This window comes from Taurulus bubalis, assembly GCF_910589615.1.
Source record: "Taurulus bubalis genome assembly, chromosome: 1".
In the NCBI taxonomy this organism is placed as follows: Eukaryota; Metazoa; Chordata; class Actinopteri; order Perciformes; family Cottidae; genus Taurulus; species Taurulus bubalis.
Window position 1 is genome coordinate 38,259,507 of NC_136589.1, and position 14,731 is coordinate 38,274,237.

Genomic DNA, 14,731 nt, shown 5'->3' on the forward strand with positions numbered 1-14,731 from the left:
TCTAACTGATTTATGTGAAATGTTGCCCCATCCTCAGGTTTTTTGGTAATGACAACTCTTGTCCTGAGCCTTAGTTGTGAATACCTCCCAGTGATTGGCTTTTGTCAGAGGTGTTGGATGCAATCACTACACCAGTACTACATCAGTTAGATCAAGTCCAAATCCTGGATTACAAAAGAGCTTGCTGTGTTGTTCACCTGGAAGCTTGCACAAAGCTTTGGGTTTTGCTTTGTTGTCGTGAAATCTCCTTGAGAAAAACTCTGCTCCTATTTATACCCTGGCTTTCAATCTTTTTTGTAATGCAAAGCAGGGTGGAACAAGTCAGGAAACAAAAATGAGTGGTAATATTTTGTCCTGACATTTATTTGTAATCAGAGGATTTTTTTAATACAGCAGGCATCCAATTCACCCCCCAACAACAAGAATAATTGTTACTTGTCTACTTTTAATCATTCAAATGTTTGAGTGATTGCATCAGCTTTTTACCCCAATGTATCATCATGATTCCTACTGTGCGGGAAAATGTATGGTGGCTAAGAGAGTTCAGCATACTGTTAAATAAGATGAAAAAAAACAATAGATAAAACACAAGAAACAATGATTAGTCCTTTGAACAAAAATATTCAGAATAAAAGACTGCAAAACATATTTAAAACAAATGGAACTACATTCACTAATTTGACAACCCATGCAGCTAAAATAAATATGCTGCAAGCAAATACAGTCCAAAATGACACTATTTCTTTTTTTTAATTTGATTTGAAAGATGAATTCATGCTTAAATCTCAACTAAACATAAGTATCTCTCTTGGTATTCTTCTTTATGTGTTGGTTCAAAAATATCTTCAGGCATCAATCACGAAAGGTCAAGTCACTTGTCTGATGGTGACAAAAGGTGAGTGAGTGGTTGATATTTTGGTCCTATGGCCGTCTGATGAGCTAGATTCTGTTTGATAGAAGAAACACACTATAAACGTCTGGTATCAGTGGAAAGAAGACAATTAAGGTGGAAGGTGGTAGAGCTTCGGGCCGAGACATGCGTGGTATATTAAGCAGAATTGCAGACTATCTTTAGTGTCAGGAATCCGTTACATAAGAAGTATATACAGAAACAGCTAACAGCGTGTTCAGGATGCAGCAGCTGACAAAAATAAACACACCATATGTAGATTTCTGAAATTGAGTGGGACTGTGTTTTCCTAATGTTACTCATTTAGGACAGTCTGGAAAGCTTCAAAACATCTTGAATATCTCAGCATCTTGTTATCTCCACCAGGCTTAGCCTGAGGAGAGTATGTGTCCCATTGTGTGTGTGTGTGTGTGTGTGTGTGTGCGCGCTTGCATGTGCGCGTACGCACATCTGTCCACGGCCAATCTCGCCCAATATTATTGGTGTTCATTTATGACCTATCTTACCTCTCGTGGTTGACCTGTCGGAAGAGAAGAGCTTGTAAACTGTTATTTGTCGGTGGCCAGCAGAGTCCTGCAGTGGGTTCGAGCTAAAAGCTAACGGCGCTAATACAGCTAACAGGAGCTAACAGCCAACAGTACTAAACCCACAGCATCTTGAACTGACAGTTTCTCTTCACATGAAGTGTTCAACAGTTTAGCTGCATGGAGCCGGTGCAGACAGCTGCATAGATTAAAACAAAAGTGTATCGGTTGCATGAGACGCGCGCGTGAAAAATGCATTCAACACACTTGTGACAATTGTGATTTGTGTTCATTCGACCAAACACCACAGCAGTGGACATTGCAGACACCTGACAGAGATCTGCACTCTACTGAGTGACCTTTTCTAATGTCTTCTTCATCGGTTCTGATAATATAGTTGCATATCACCTAAATAAGCGCACTGCATGAAGACTGTATGTGAGCCCGTGCAGACATAATAAGTATGAATCATGACATGAGATTGTTGTGTCAAGACAAAGCTCCGTGCATTAATATCCATAAAGCGTGAACAGACATTTCTCTGGCAGCCTCCTGGGGCGTCGAGGTGACTCAGGTGGTATGTCATTCCCTTTTGTCTCTCCCAATTATTTCTGCCTCTCCGTACTGTGAACTATCAGATTGAGGTACTACAAAGCCAAACAACAGCAGCCTGATCAGCGGTGCTCATGCACACATCCCCAGGAGGAAAGAGATCCCACTGGCAGTGATCATATTTGTGTCAAAGGCATTGTGTCAGCATGTGTTAAGGGACTTTAAAATAAAAAAAACGTGTTCTTCGAGGGACTTGCACTCAATGGTTGCTGAGACATAACAGGATATCCACACCAGTGATGATGGACCCACATGACACAACCAAGTATTCAGACATCCAGCTCTGGAATAGTTGGGCTACAAATAAATACTCTTCGTCAAAATGTACACAATGTATGTGTATGTTGAATTCAAACAAAGCAGTCTTTTCTTCTTCTTTTTTGCCAGGACTGTCATCAGATGTGACATGGAGAGTTTCCTACAGAAACAGATTATTTCACTGTTGTTTGTCAACGTTTTTTAGTCGTAGAAATACAGCGAGAATATTCATGTAATGTCACCACCACAATACATTCTTGTTTTTTTTGTCTCATGTCTGATTAAAATAGGCAATACAGTCTCTCCAAGAACAATGCTACTGGATCATTATTGTATTTAACATATTTATTTACTCTTTCGTTCATCACTCTCAGGAAGATCACATTTCTGTGTATTATATTGATCTATTCATGAAGTCATCATATTGGCATTTGAAGTGGCCTGTATTAAATAGATACAGCACAGCATTGCTTTGTACAACAGATTGAGCCGACACTAAAACACCATTGCAGAACAATAACTGCATTATTGCAGCACAATAACAGGACAACACATGAAAAGTTGTTGATATGCAGCGCAAGACTAACCACACTGCCATCTAGTGATGCCATCTTGCTGAAGTAAACAAAAAGCATCCTGCACCAGGCAGAGTTGAATGGCAAATGGTAAAGTGTGATACCCATTATTGGATATTATTGTCAGCAACGATGTTCCTCATGCTGTGTACTTTGATCAACATTTCAATTGTAAAAAAAAAAAAAAAAGGCTTCACAGCTGTCTCAGTCAAGATAACGGCTCATTACTTTATTTCTACTTACTGTAAATGAGCACATTAGGGACACCGCTGTTTATTTTCTTTCCATTACATGTAAATGAGAGGCACTAGGAGATGAATGGACTCATAGAGGCACAAACCGTTTTCTGGCCTGAGTTAAGTTCACAGATCCCTCGTATACTGATGGCTAACTTTAACCTCTGCGTTCACAGCTCCACTATTGACTTTAGTTTCTGGATGCAGTCAATGGTCTGCAGGAAGCATTGGTCCAGAACGAGGGAATACCTCTGAGGAGAAGGATGGAGAAAGGAGTCATTCAAACCTGGAATGACAAATAGGTGAGGCTGTTTACGTATGCTGTGTTTACATAAGTTTGTGTTTGGTTTGGTGGGTTATTGGGCATTTTGGAATAAATCTACACCTTTCTGCGTAATACAGCTACATAAAACCATATTAAAATGGTTTGGTGGAGCATAATTTATTTGAAAGTGATGACACTCTTTAATGACTGAAGTCAACAAGGGCAACGTTGCTTTTCCCCTGAAACTACACAGTAAAATCAGCACTGAACATGCAGCAATGATCTTGAATGAAAATCTGATGGCTGGCAATATTGGCCTTCTTCCTAACACGGAAAATATAAACTTCAGATTACACTTTGGGAAAATATTGTACATGCCCAGAAAAACTGATTTTAATGCAAGGTTTTGTTACGGCAGATGAAAATAATAATAAAAATAAAACAACATGACATTAAGTTCAATATTTTCCCTGGAATCGGATGCAATTAGGGACCATGAGGAGCATTCGCTCCATCAACACCCTTTCTGACACATATTTCTACATTTCACATTTGGCGATTGTGCAGAGCGTATGATATCTCATCTGTTCCTCCAATTATACATCCCACTCTACGACATTAAAGGGTGCCCCACCTTCTATCCGTGGAGGTATTCAACACAGGCTGTTTTTTGTTACTCTGAGCATAAAGGCTTTCTTCATCACTCCCAAACTGATATTTTTGTCTTGTGGCACTTTCTCGCTCAGTCCAATGGGGACCTGCCAATCTCCCACAGGGTACTGGAAGAAATAGTGCGGTATTTGAAGCAGCACACTAACTCAGCCATGCTTTTAAATTAAGCGTGATGTGGAGGGAGAGGAAAGGGAGGAGAAGCAGGTCGGGGGGAGTGGGGGGGGGGGGGGGGTGTTCTGCTCAAATCCTTTCGGCTACATTGGAAGAAAATAACTCGGATGTTAGTATGAATGTAGAGACTCCCAGCAGGCTGCGCATATCCAGGCAACCTTTGGATTAAGGAGCTCTGATCGCGCACTGTACATACGTGTGACATGCCTCTGGGGCGTGTGCGCAGGATTTACAGCGGGAGTTTGTGCAGCTTGAGCTCGCATTCATTTTCAACCACTATTCCCACACAGCTGGTTTCAAGTCAGAAATGATTAGCAGTAATATTTGAAAGGAAGGTTATAGTTTTTGGGGAACTTGACCTTGCTGTTTACTGTTTGGCTTGGCCTGTCACACATTTATATAACCATCTGAGTCCAAATCAAACTCCAAACTCCAAGAAAAGGTCATAGCCATGAATGTCAACAATACATTCCAAACATTTGGTCAAGATGTGGTTCCCCTTTCATTGATTGAATTGGAAGTTTCATTAGCTTACAAAAATATTTGAAAAAAAATCAGACTTGGTCTCTTTACCTGTAATGCACGTAAGGTTACCAGCGGAGGAAAATACATACATAGATTTAACCAAATGTGACGTTGACATTTATAAAACAGCAAGCAGACAAAATCAGCATCAAACATTTCTGTCATTGGTAGGAACACTTGTCTTATGCCATCAGATGAAAGCTCCGCACTCAAGGCGTTAAACTGAGGTCGCCGAAACGCACCGAGGACCCAACACAAACTGTCTTTGAAGGTTCAAATGAGGAAAAAGGGCGAGATCAGTAAGATGTCTGTGTGGCGGAGGAGGAGAGCCTGCTTCCTGCGGGCTGCTGTTTGTCACATGTGACAGGAGAAGGTAGGGCTCAGCTGGACGTGAGGTTGAGCAGGAACCAGCCGGTTCCCCTGGTTAGTGTCTAGTCTGTGCTGTCACAGAGCCTGCAGGAAAAAAATGCTTGGCTTGTCTCATCACGTCACTGCAGAGCTGCGGGTCGTGCTCTTTAGCGATGCCCTCGGCACCTCTGTATTCATCCAGCTAAGAGGCCCGCCGGGACACAACGCACACGAGCAACATAAACATATCTGTGCCGCCTAAACATGGGGGTTGGAATGAGCAAAAGCATCATTATTTCTGTTCGTCGGGGGGAAATCAAAAAAGCTGGCTGGTTTTCAGGCAAGACAGTGTCGTCCAAGCTGTGAATGTAATGTTAAAAAAAGTGACAACCAATGTGTTGAACAGTCTTTTCAGTTTGTCTGTTCAGTTGCCGTTGCTCAGCAACTTCTGCCACCCCGAGGGACACTGCTCAGGTACAGGGTCGTGATAGCCAGCAGCGAGACAGAGATGGGTGGAATTGAGTCCATTGCAAAACATTGCAAACAAATAAATAAAATAGAACATTTAGAAAACCTGCTTGGCATTGTCACGTCACACTGTCACTGACCTTGGCATAGCAGTTTTCCCCTTGCTACTAGAACAGCCCTTACTTTGGATCAAATGTTGTCTTCTCCAGCTGCTGCTCCATCACCACCCTGTGGTCTTCCTCCTGGTACTGCTGTTCTGCCCCCGAAAACCTCTGGTTCATCTCTTTCCTTCAGGAAAATTCCTAAAATGAGATTTTACAATGGACTACAAATTAATAGAATATTGTAAAGGTGCTGCATTCCCTCAAAACTCATGAAAAGCCATTTTGATGACTGTGACACACACACACACACACACACACACACACACACACACACACACACACACACACACACACACACACACCAAGGGTTCAGGGTTCAGACCTGCAAACAAATGTGCATGCACACTGGCACATTCTGATGTGCTTGTGTTGTCTGTAAGTCAGTCTTTAAGATAGAGAGTCTAGCTTTAGATCATTTTCACATGAAACCGTCTGACATCTTTGATGACAAGACAAGAACCAACAACAACATGATAATGTAGTGCTGTTGAGTCTTTTTGTTAGAATCAATAACATTTGTTTTAAAGTTACAACGAGGTGATGAACTGCATTTCAACAAACAATGTACAACGGACAGTTTAGAATTGAGAGCAATACATTTGAGTGTTTTATTACTTTGTCTTTTAGGGCCGTGAACCATCTCAAGGAGCCGGTCCTTCTCCACGCTGGGTCATCAGAGCGCTCACATCTGCTGGAGAGTGTGGACATCGGGAAGAACTTGGGCCCCTGGGAACAAAATGATGCAACATTTCAACATCATTTTTGCAGTACATAAATCGATGTGAAACAGTGCATCAAGAAATGTACAAATAGAGCAGCTTGATGTGCACTGACTTGAATTCTATACCGCTTCCCACAGCAGGCAGCACCAGTTGATGACCGAATTTAGAAATTAAACTGAAACAAATTGACAGACAGTCATATAAACAGAAATCCAATCGTGGACAAAACTGTGAGGCGTCAACCTAATTCAATAACCTGTGAGGCATCGACCGAATTCAATAACCTGTTCACAGAAAGTTGTGGATTTCTAACCCTAATTTTGCCAGACAAGATGTCTTGCAAACCCAGTGTTACTGTAACAGTTAGCAGAGGAGAAACATTTAAGATGTGCATACAAGATGTGTCACTGGCTAATTGCATGAAGTAACATCATATGCATTCATACAGAATTACCATTATCCCACATACCCTGAAGATGTTATTATCTTGTTAATGTCTCCCTCTTCAGGGGTGAATCGGGAACTGCAAATTGCTGTCTTGAGGCTGGACTGTCTCTCCTCTTTCTGCAACAGCAGTATATATAGACACCTTTAATCGCTTGGCCAAGCATACGAACCACAAAATGCACATGCTGAAAAGTTTGAATGGAAAAAAATACTTTTCAATGAATCAGACTTTTGTGAAGTCAAATACAACTGCTGAGGTCATTTCCATGATTTTTAGAGATCATTTCCATGATTTTTTTTTACCTTGACAGAGAGCTGCTGGAACCCTTCCTCCAGCTCTCGGATCCTGGCCTCTCTTTCAGCGTTGTGCGCTCGAGCCTCACTGCTCAGTGGCTGTCTCGGGCTCCGCCGGGCCTCCTTGCTCGGCACGTTCTTCTGCCGGCCGAGCCGACTCAGCACCTCCTGCATCTGAGTCTGCTGCTTCTGCACCAGGTAGAAGAGGCGGTTATTGCCAAGAGCAATGTAGTGGAGCGCGCAGAAGATCCTGCTTTCTGCGGTCCCTTTTTAAGTCGTAAATGTGACGTGAAATCCTGGATTATTCTTTTGTTATTTGGTCTGCGTAACAAGAACTGAATCGTGTAGTTAATAAACCATTAAATGCATGAAACATGTGCCTTTCGTGGAGCACAACAAATTGCTAGATAGGCGTCATTCACATTACGCATTCAACCATATCTACCTCACTAAGAAAGCTTCAATATAAAATATATGCCGGTTACATAAAATCCTTCCAACTCCAGTTTCAGCACTTTAATGCTTGTCTGTGGTTGAAAAGATTCCATTCATTTTGAAACACAAAAAGGCTACAAAAGCCTTTCACAGGTAATATCACATATTAACGGAAAATGTTGTCAAGCATGCTGTGTAAAATTTAAATATACAACTTGCGTTTTTACACAATAGAAGATACATATATAATTGTTTTCTCTCTTTACCAGCAGAGCATCCACAAGCTCATCATCGTGTTTTCCTTTCTCCTGGAGGGTGGAGATCTGGACCTTCAGAATTTTTGTATCGGTAGACAGAGATTTGTTCCTGGCTCTAGACGCGTCAAGCTTTTTCTTCACGTCTTCGTGGTCCTTCAGGAGGGCCTCGTAGTCCACAGAGATCTTCTGTTTGGTTGTGGAGCAAAAAGCAGGGACTCATCAGCAAATGAATTTCCTTAATTTCATCAACAATCATTGTACACACACCTCAAGTGCCTCCCTCTTCTCTTTCTCGATGGTGCGGATGTAGCTGAAGTTCCGGTCTTGTGGAGGGGTTTTCTGAAGGACCCCGATGCCCAGAAACTCTTCCTCTACACTCAGAACACTTGGCTGTCTGCGCTGAGTGGACAGGCTCAGCTGCTGCTCCAGATCCCGCACCTGTCGCACAATACCCGGTTCGGTCCATGGCGAATTCAGGAGTTTGTTGGATATGTCCGCTATTTTATATCAGTTACTTTGCAAATCACTTTATTAACTCTGTAAGGAACTTGATAACCTTATTTGGGAAGCACTTACCATTACCATTTTGAGCTTACCCTCGTCTGAAGAGCCAATATCTGCTGAGAGCGACCTCTAAAACTCCCCGGGCAGCTTAGTAATTGCTGAAAGCTGACCTCCTCTCCAATCTCACTGGTCAAAACCTACAACGACATGCAGCAGTTCATATTTTGGAAACACAGATGTCTGTGAATATTCAGAAGAAAATAAAAGATGCTACCTTCTGAGCTACTTTCAAGTCCTGTTTGACAGATTGAACCTGGTTGCGGTACTCGGCCACTTTCAGCTGGGTGGCGGATAATTTGTCCTGCAGAGATTTCACCGCTGGATTTTCCTGCTTTTGTGAACAGACGGATGGAGTCGGCATCATTAAGACATCGGAAATATAATTTTGGTGAATGTAAATTTTCACATCGTGGGTTACCTCGCAGTCTTCAGACGACCTCTTATCCAGTGACTTTGTGTCAACCTTTTGCCCAGGTGGGCAGTGCACCAAAGCCACCAGCAGCTGCAGAACAACATATCTTTGTTTTAAGCAAATGTGTTTAGTTTAAAACAAAGCGAAATGCTGAACATTCATCCACAAACCAAAATCTGCTCACGCAAAACTTCGTTACCTCTTTCTCAAGCTCTTTGACTCTGTTGATGTTTTGCTTGGATTTAATCTTTTCTCGCTCAGTTTCAGCAGTTAGTTCTCTATTCTTCTTGGACAGCTCAACAATCTTGGTGGCTGCAATGTCGCCGGCCAGGCCTGATGTGCCTAAACGGGTGAGTGGACGAGTCACGAGGAAGCTGTGATGTATCTATAACGTATACACTGTGGGTGCAATGTGATGTGGTATTTATACCTGCTAAAACCAGTCGTTCTTCTTCTCTTTTCTTCTTCAGGTGTTTTATTTCAAAATCCTTCTCACTCAGAAGTTTGAAGAGCCGGCCATTTTCATCCTTCAGCTCCCTCAGCTGGTCCAGCAAATTCTCATTTTCATCCTGTAGCAGTCTATAAGGAGGTGATAAAATGAACACTAAATAGATGAGTGATTCATTGATTGCATTGATGAATAAAGTTAAAAACATGATTAGTATTATTCTAATGTCTAAAAATGTGAGCTAGCGCAGAGGAAAACATATATTTTAGCCTTTGTAAGACTCCCCTGTGTTCGAGATTGTCCGCCTGAATATCTTGATTAGATAGATCCAAATCATCCAGGCCAACACTGACATCAAGCCTATCCGATTCTTTCTTCTTTTTCCTGTCCAGCTTTCTTTTCTCCTGCTGTTCCTGTAGCGCTTGGAACTGAAGCCGCAGGTCATTCAGATCATCATCATGCTCCATGCTCTATGATTTATAGCACAGGGAACATGTACATAACATATACATCAACTTATACAAGTGGTAAATGACAGAGGAAATCCATATTGTGAATACACATTGTGTAGGGATTTGGTCATCGTAAGATAATGGATACATAGCTTTAAGGAATGGCTTGTTGCCGACCAGGTGTGCAAGTATTAATGTAGTCTGTCCTGCCTGCTTATTTGGTGTATATGTGCATTTGTCTTGTTTAGTGTTGATGTATGTCATGTGCATCCAGTGTTTATATGTGCTTATACTGCACGTACACTTTTCTTTTGCTTTGTTGTGAATTAGTTTTGTTGATACGTTACTGAATAAAAATAACCATTAGGCTATAGCTTAACCAGCGTGCCAATCTTAGCTCCATCATCACTTAAGTTATATTTCTTCAAGCAGACCAAGTCTAAAAACCTGCTGCTTGAATAAAATAAGTGCGCTGCTCTTCCTGGCTGTAAGGCAAAGGGTTATCGTTAATGACCCCACTGGCCTAAATATAGCAAGACATGATGCAACACATGCAAACTGACTACTCTAGTTTTGTTAGTGAAAAAAAAAGGAGAAATTAGCTCGATAACGTTGATGTTTATTACAATGTGACTGACTGTATAGGCAGCTATCAGAACTCTACTCCCAACTCTGTAAAAAGTAGCACACATTGAGGTTGTATTAAGAGAAACCAGCTCACCAGTCATGTATCCAAGCATCGCCGCTGTAAACTAGTTCATTAGAGGCTGTTTTGCACCGTCAAGTCGCGGAGGTGAAGAGACAACTTCCTCGCTGATTGCGTCGCTACTGTATCCATATCAACGGCACTTCAGACGCTTAGAAACAAGATCTCGCGAGAGTAGGAATGTAGCTTTCCGGAACAAACGGGACACTCATCAGCTCTCAGGTCTGTAACGTGAGTTCAATGTTTTTACCTTTTTTGTGTGTCGCCGTTTCACAAGTAGGTCACGTGAAGAACCACGTGCTGCCTGTCAGTAGTTTAATAATGCTGAGAATAGTTTTAGAAAATTAAATGAGGCGGAAAATGAGGAGAATATGTGGCAAATAATTAACAGGTGAACATATTTAGCTGATTGGAGAATCATGCTTTACTGAATTTAAAGTTACCAAATTAATAAGTGTTTTCCACAATGGAATATCTGCTGGTAACTGCTACATTTACATTTTGCCGTTCAGTTGTTTTTAATATCTTGACATCATAAGTAAAGTTCAGAAGTTAAAATAAAACTGGTTTTGCCCGAGAAACCTCAGCAAAGGAGAGAAGTCACCTCGAGGCAAGTCGTTGATTTCTCATCACCTGATATTTGGGTCAGCTTCCCAATTTATAATTTTTAAAAAATCCCATAAACATACCAGATAACTTTAGTTCTGGTGTACACTGTCGCATAAAGCACATCTATCAACATACCAGACTATCCCAAAACAATATTGATTCATTAATGTAGATTACATGTTTTATTAAGCAAGTAAGGGGTTGTGGAAATTGGAAGATAAGAGGAATTATACATTTAATCAAAATTATTTAGTTAATATTAATAATTTAACAACCTCATCTCAATAAAAAACTGTTTTATTTCTGTTGGAAGTTTCACACACACACACTTTATGTTCTGTCCTAAGGGAATACGGAGCATAGATAATGGAACACCAGGATATTCACCGTTTGAGCACTTGGGTGTTATTGATAGGCGTAATAAACCCTCCACTGTCACCCTGGAAGAATCCACTCCCATCAGGATGGAGATCGCTCGGGTCTGTGATGGCACATCATCTGCACTTGTTGTTGCTCCATTCATATGCTTACATTTGTCCTTTAATTTGTAAAGGTGTGTACATGTGTTTGTCCACCTGAGTAGAGATTTGCTGAAGTTCAGGAAGGCCAATACTCAGGACAATAAAAACAGGTAAACGTAAGAGTGTAACCTGATAAATAGCAGTCGGCGCATTAGCATTCACAGAATGTGCAAAGTCACAGTGGCACAGCGTTGTAGAGCATCTTGCCGCCTTCAGTTGATGTGATGCATTTCCTGTTGAAACCAGACCTTAGGGTGAGACGCTACACAAGCAAGTATTCCAAAGCGTAAAACATTAATATATCAGTAGTTTTGTTTGATTGTAGGGCAGAGATAAAAAAATGTGTTATGGCTTTATTATTTGGAATTTCTAGACACCAACGAAATGAATGAAGTGAGCACTGAACCGATTTCCAGGAGTTTCAAGCAAGAAAGTTTGACGAAACATACAAGAAAATAATTTGTAATAAACTCGACACTTAAAAGGATAGTTTGGAACACCCAACTTAAAATACTTTTAAACCTTAATGTAATGTTGTAATGATTAGATTGTGGAGGCTGTAGTCTGGGGTGCCATTGAATTGTTCTGTGTTATACTGAGAGGTGTTTTCTAACACAGACTAACTGTTCACTGTTGCTGGGCTGTATTAGTTTTAGCTAGGTGTACATAATACACTGTCCCATTTGTTATGAATAAGCTAACAGGCAAAACATATTTCCAGTGCAATTTGGGGAGGTTTCAAAACACACATGACAAAATTTCAAAATTACGACACTCGTCCTTTTTATTTCCAGAGGAAAAAGAAAATAATACAAAGAAACTTTCAAAATAAACACGTCCTGTATTTGTACACAACTTTAAAAACTGTACTTTGTCAATAACTTAACAAGGCTTCTTTTATAAGCATATCACAAGGTAGGCTATATGATGTTTTATTATAGGTTATTGCACAGTCTAAAAGGTGTACCTGGGTTTATCTCATGTGTCACGAAGACTTGTATTGGACCCCTGTGTATCACAAGATAAAGTATACAAATATGAGGAGAAAGGACATAGCAATCAATTTACATAAAGGCTATTGAATGAAATAGACCTTTGTTTCATGATGTGTGTTCCTTTTCCAATTTCCATGTGATAACGTTTTGTATTTGTTTTGTATTATAATCTGATATTACTGTAAATTACAAATCATTTGTGTCCTTGTTGGTTAAATGATGTGATAGTATAGGCTTAGTCTAGATCACATGTTGTCACAGCCTTCCATACTGTCACCCCTAATGCCCTGGGATGCCCTTTAAAAAACAAGTGGGCTGAGTTGCAAGCCTTTTCCATTTTGGCAAAAATCTTTACATTACTACATGAAATAATATATCGCTGCTGTGACACAAAATAAATAAGAACAAAAAAAAGATCAATCTATGTGCCATTGGTGAATATTTTTAAAACTCAGTCTTATCCTAGTCAAGCTGTTTTTAAATGACTTGCTACATTTTCTAGTTTTTGATATTTCACTCACACCTGTTCCAATAGGCACCAACAAACCGATCATTCATGCCACCTGTCCACACGGGAATCAAGCCGGCTGGGTTTATAGCAGCAAACACACCTCTGTGTAACCAGTGCTAAAAAAAATGTGCTGAGCTCAATACATCTCTTACTCAATACAGAAGTGAGAGCTTGACCCTCTGGAACAGTACCTGGAGGATAAGAAGTGTAATCTACAAGTTATACCTAGCTGCTAAAGGGGATGTGTGCATACACACATTATGACACATCTGAAAAAATAAATCCTTTACACACCTTAATATGAGGTAATATAAAGATACATAAAGTGTCAGTGTCAGAGTCCATGTTCACTTTTCTGCCAGTGCTTTCTGCTCTTCTCTGGGCTTTACAATATACTCTTTGTACATTGAATACAAGACACCTAAAAACAAAGAAACAAAAAGGGATAAGTTACACAAAGACCCTCACATTGACCTATCATTGAAAAGTAAAAATGGTCATAATGTAACAAGCCAAACTCCAGACCTATACTTGTTTTAATGATAGCTATTTTAGCACAAACCACTTAATAACCCTTTTTTTTAAAGCATCGCACTACAAAACAAACAACAAATCAAAGCAGCTTTGCACAAACTGAAACTAAGATGGAATAAGAGACATGGAAACGCAAGCTACATACCAACAGTCATGGCTCCAACCACGAAGCCTTGAGCAGCTACACGCATGTGAATCAGGTGAACTGACATTTTTGTGTCCCCCCGACTTTTCATTTTAATCAGTCTGTACCCCACAATGGCAAAGAATCCAGCCAGTCCTGCAGGGAGCAACAACAACAAAAAAGAGATGGATTAATTTATTTTACATGGATGACTCACTAAAAGTGTAACGGCTTCAATTCATACAGAATAAATAATAATAATACAATTTCATGATGTAACCATTGGGTCACAAGACGTACTCACCCAATGGGACGAATGGATTCTCCTTTGCTTTTCGCATGAACTTGGAATCATTATCCTCATCAGACATCTTGACTGAATAAAAAAAATAAGTTAGGCAAGTTATTCCCCCAAAACACAGCATGCTGGCACCTTCAGTCCAGGGGAATCCCTCCATTGTGAAATCATAGCTGTACATTTAAATAACAGGTGTGGATACGCTTGAAGTTTTAGCCTAGCATACAACACTGTTTAAATAAATGTGTTAATGTATTTATGTATCTAAATACCACATGAAATGCTCAGAGGTCATGAAGGGCAGTAGGGAGACACGTCCTATCATGGGCCTAAATAACTGCATATTGTGGAGGCACATACTATACCTTTATGCAATGCCAGGTTTACGCCCGTCTTTACTGTGTGTGTCAATTTGACTAAAATAGGCTAAATAATAGAAATCCCACCCACCCACACACACATTATAGAATACAACAATCGCGAGCGAATACTAATTTTAACACTACATGAAACCTCCATTTCGCCACAGTGAGCTCAAATTAGTCTTACTTGTTTAAGGAGAGCGTCGCTATTTAAATCACCAGCAGGAAAATGATCCAGAGAGGTTTTTGGGCGTCTTTTAGAGCCTGCGGTCGCATGTAAGTTAGGAGGAAGTACTGAGACCCGGCTTCGTT

General features: G+C 40.5%; 2 protein-coding genes across 2 annotated transcripts; both read right to left on the reverse strand.

The window, feature by feature from the left end:
* Positions 1 to 5,743: 5,743 nt before the first annotated feature.
* On the reverse strand, positions 5,744 to 9,774 carry ccdc13 (coiled-coil domain containing 13; the record flags this gene model as incomplete). The annotated part of the gene is made up of 13 exons (XM_079237689.1): positions 5,744 to 5,847; positions 6,393 to 6,454; positions 6,563 to 6,625; positions 6,920 to 7,014; positions 7,201 to 7,380; positions 7,893 to 8,069; positions 8,151 to 8,321; positions 8,480 to 8,584; positions 8,662 to 8,778; positions 8,866 to 8,949; positions 9,059 to 9,201; positions 9,290 to 9,463; positions 9,606 to 9,774. The coding sequence occupies 13 exons, from the start codon at positions 9,772 to 9,774 to the stop codon at positions 5,744 to 5,746; spliced, it is 1,644 nt and encodes a 547-aa protein (XP_079093815.1).
* Positions 9,775 to 12,353: 2,579 nt separating this feature from the next.
* higd1a (HIG1 hypoxia inducible domain family, member 1A) lies at positions 12,354 to 14,731 on the reverse strand. The gene is made up of 4 exons (XM_079217029.1): positions 14,607 to 14,731; positions 14,064 to 14,135; positions 13,781 to 13,915; positions 12,354 to 13,522 (listed from the first exon to the last, which is right to left on the reverse strand). Exons 2-4 carry the CDS (start codon positions 14,128 to 14,130, stop codon positions 13,449 to 13,451), a joined length of 276 nt encoding a protein of 91 aa, XP_079073155.1. The 5' UTR covers positions 14,131 to 14,135; positions 14,607 to 14,731; the 3' UTR covers positions 12,354 to 13,448.

What these genes read in the sequence shown, in the direction of transcription:
- higd1a (XM_079217029.1), bottom strand. Translation starts at nt 14,130, where the DNA reads ATGTCTGATGAGGATAATGATTCCAAGTTCATGCGAAAAGCAAAGGAG. An exon ending in GAATCCATTCGTCCCATTGG is followed by an intron (nt 13,916 to 14,063) that starts GTGAGTACGTCT and finishes TGCTCCCTGCAG; the next exon opens with GACTGGCTGGATTCTTTGCC. An exon ending in GGTTGGAGCCATGACTGTTG is followed by an intron (nt 13,523 to 13,780) that starts GTATGTAGCTTG and finishes CTTTGTTTTTAG; the next exon opens with GTGTCTTGTATTCAATGTAC.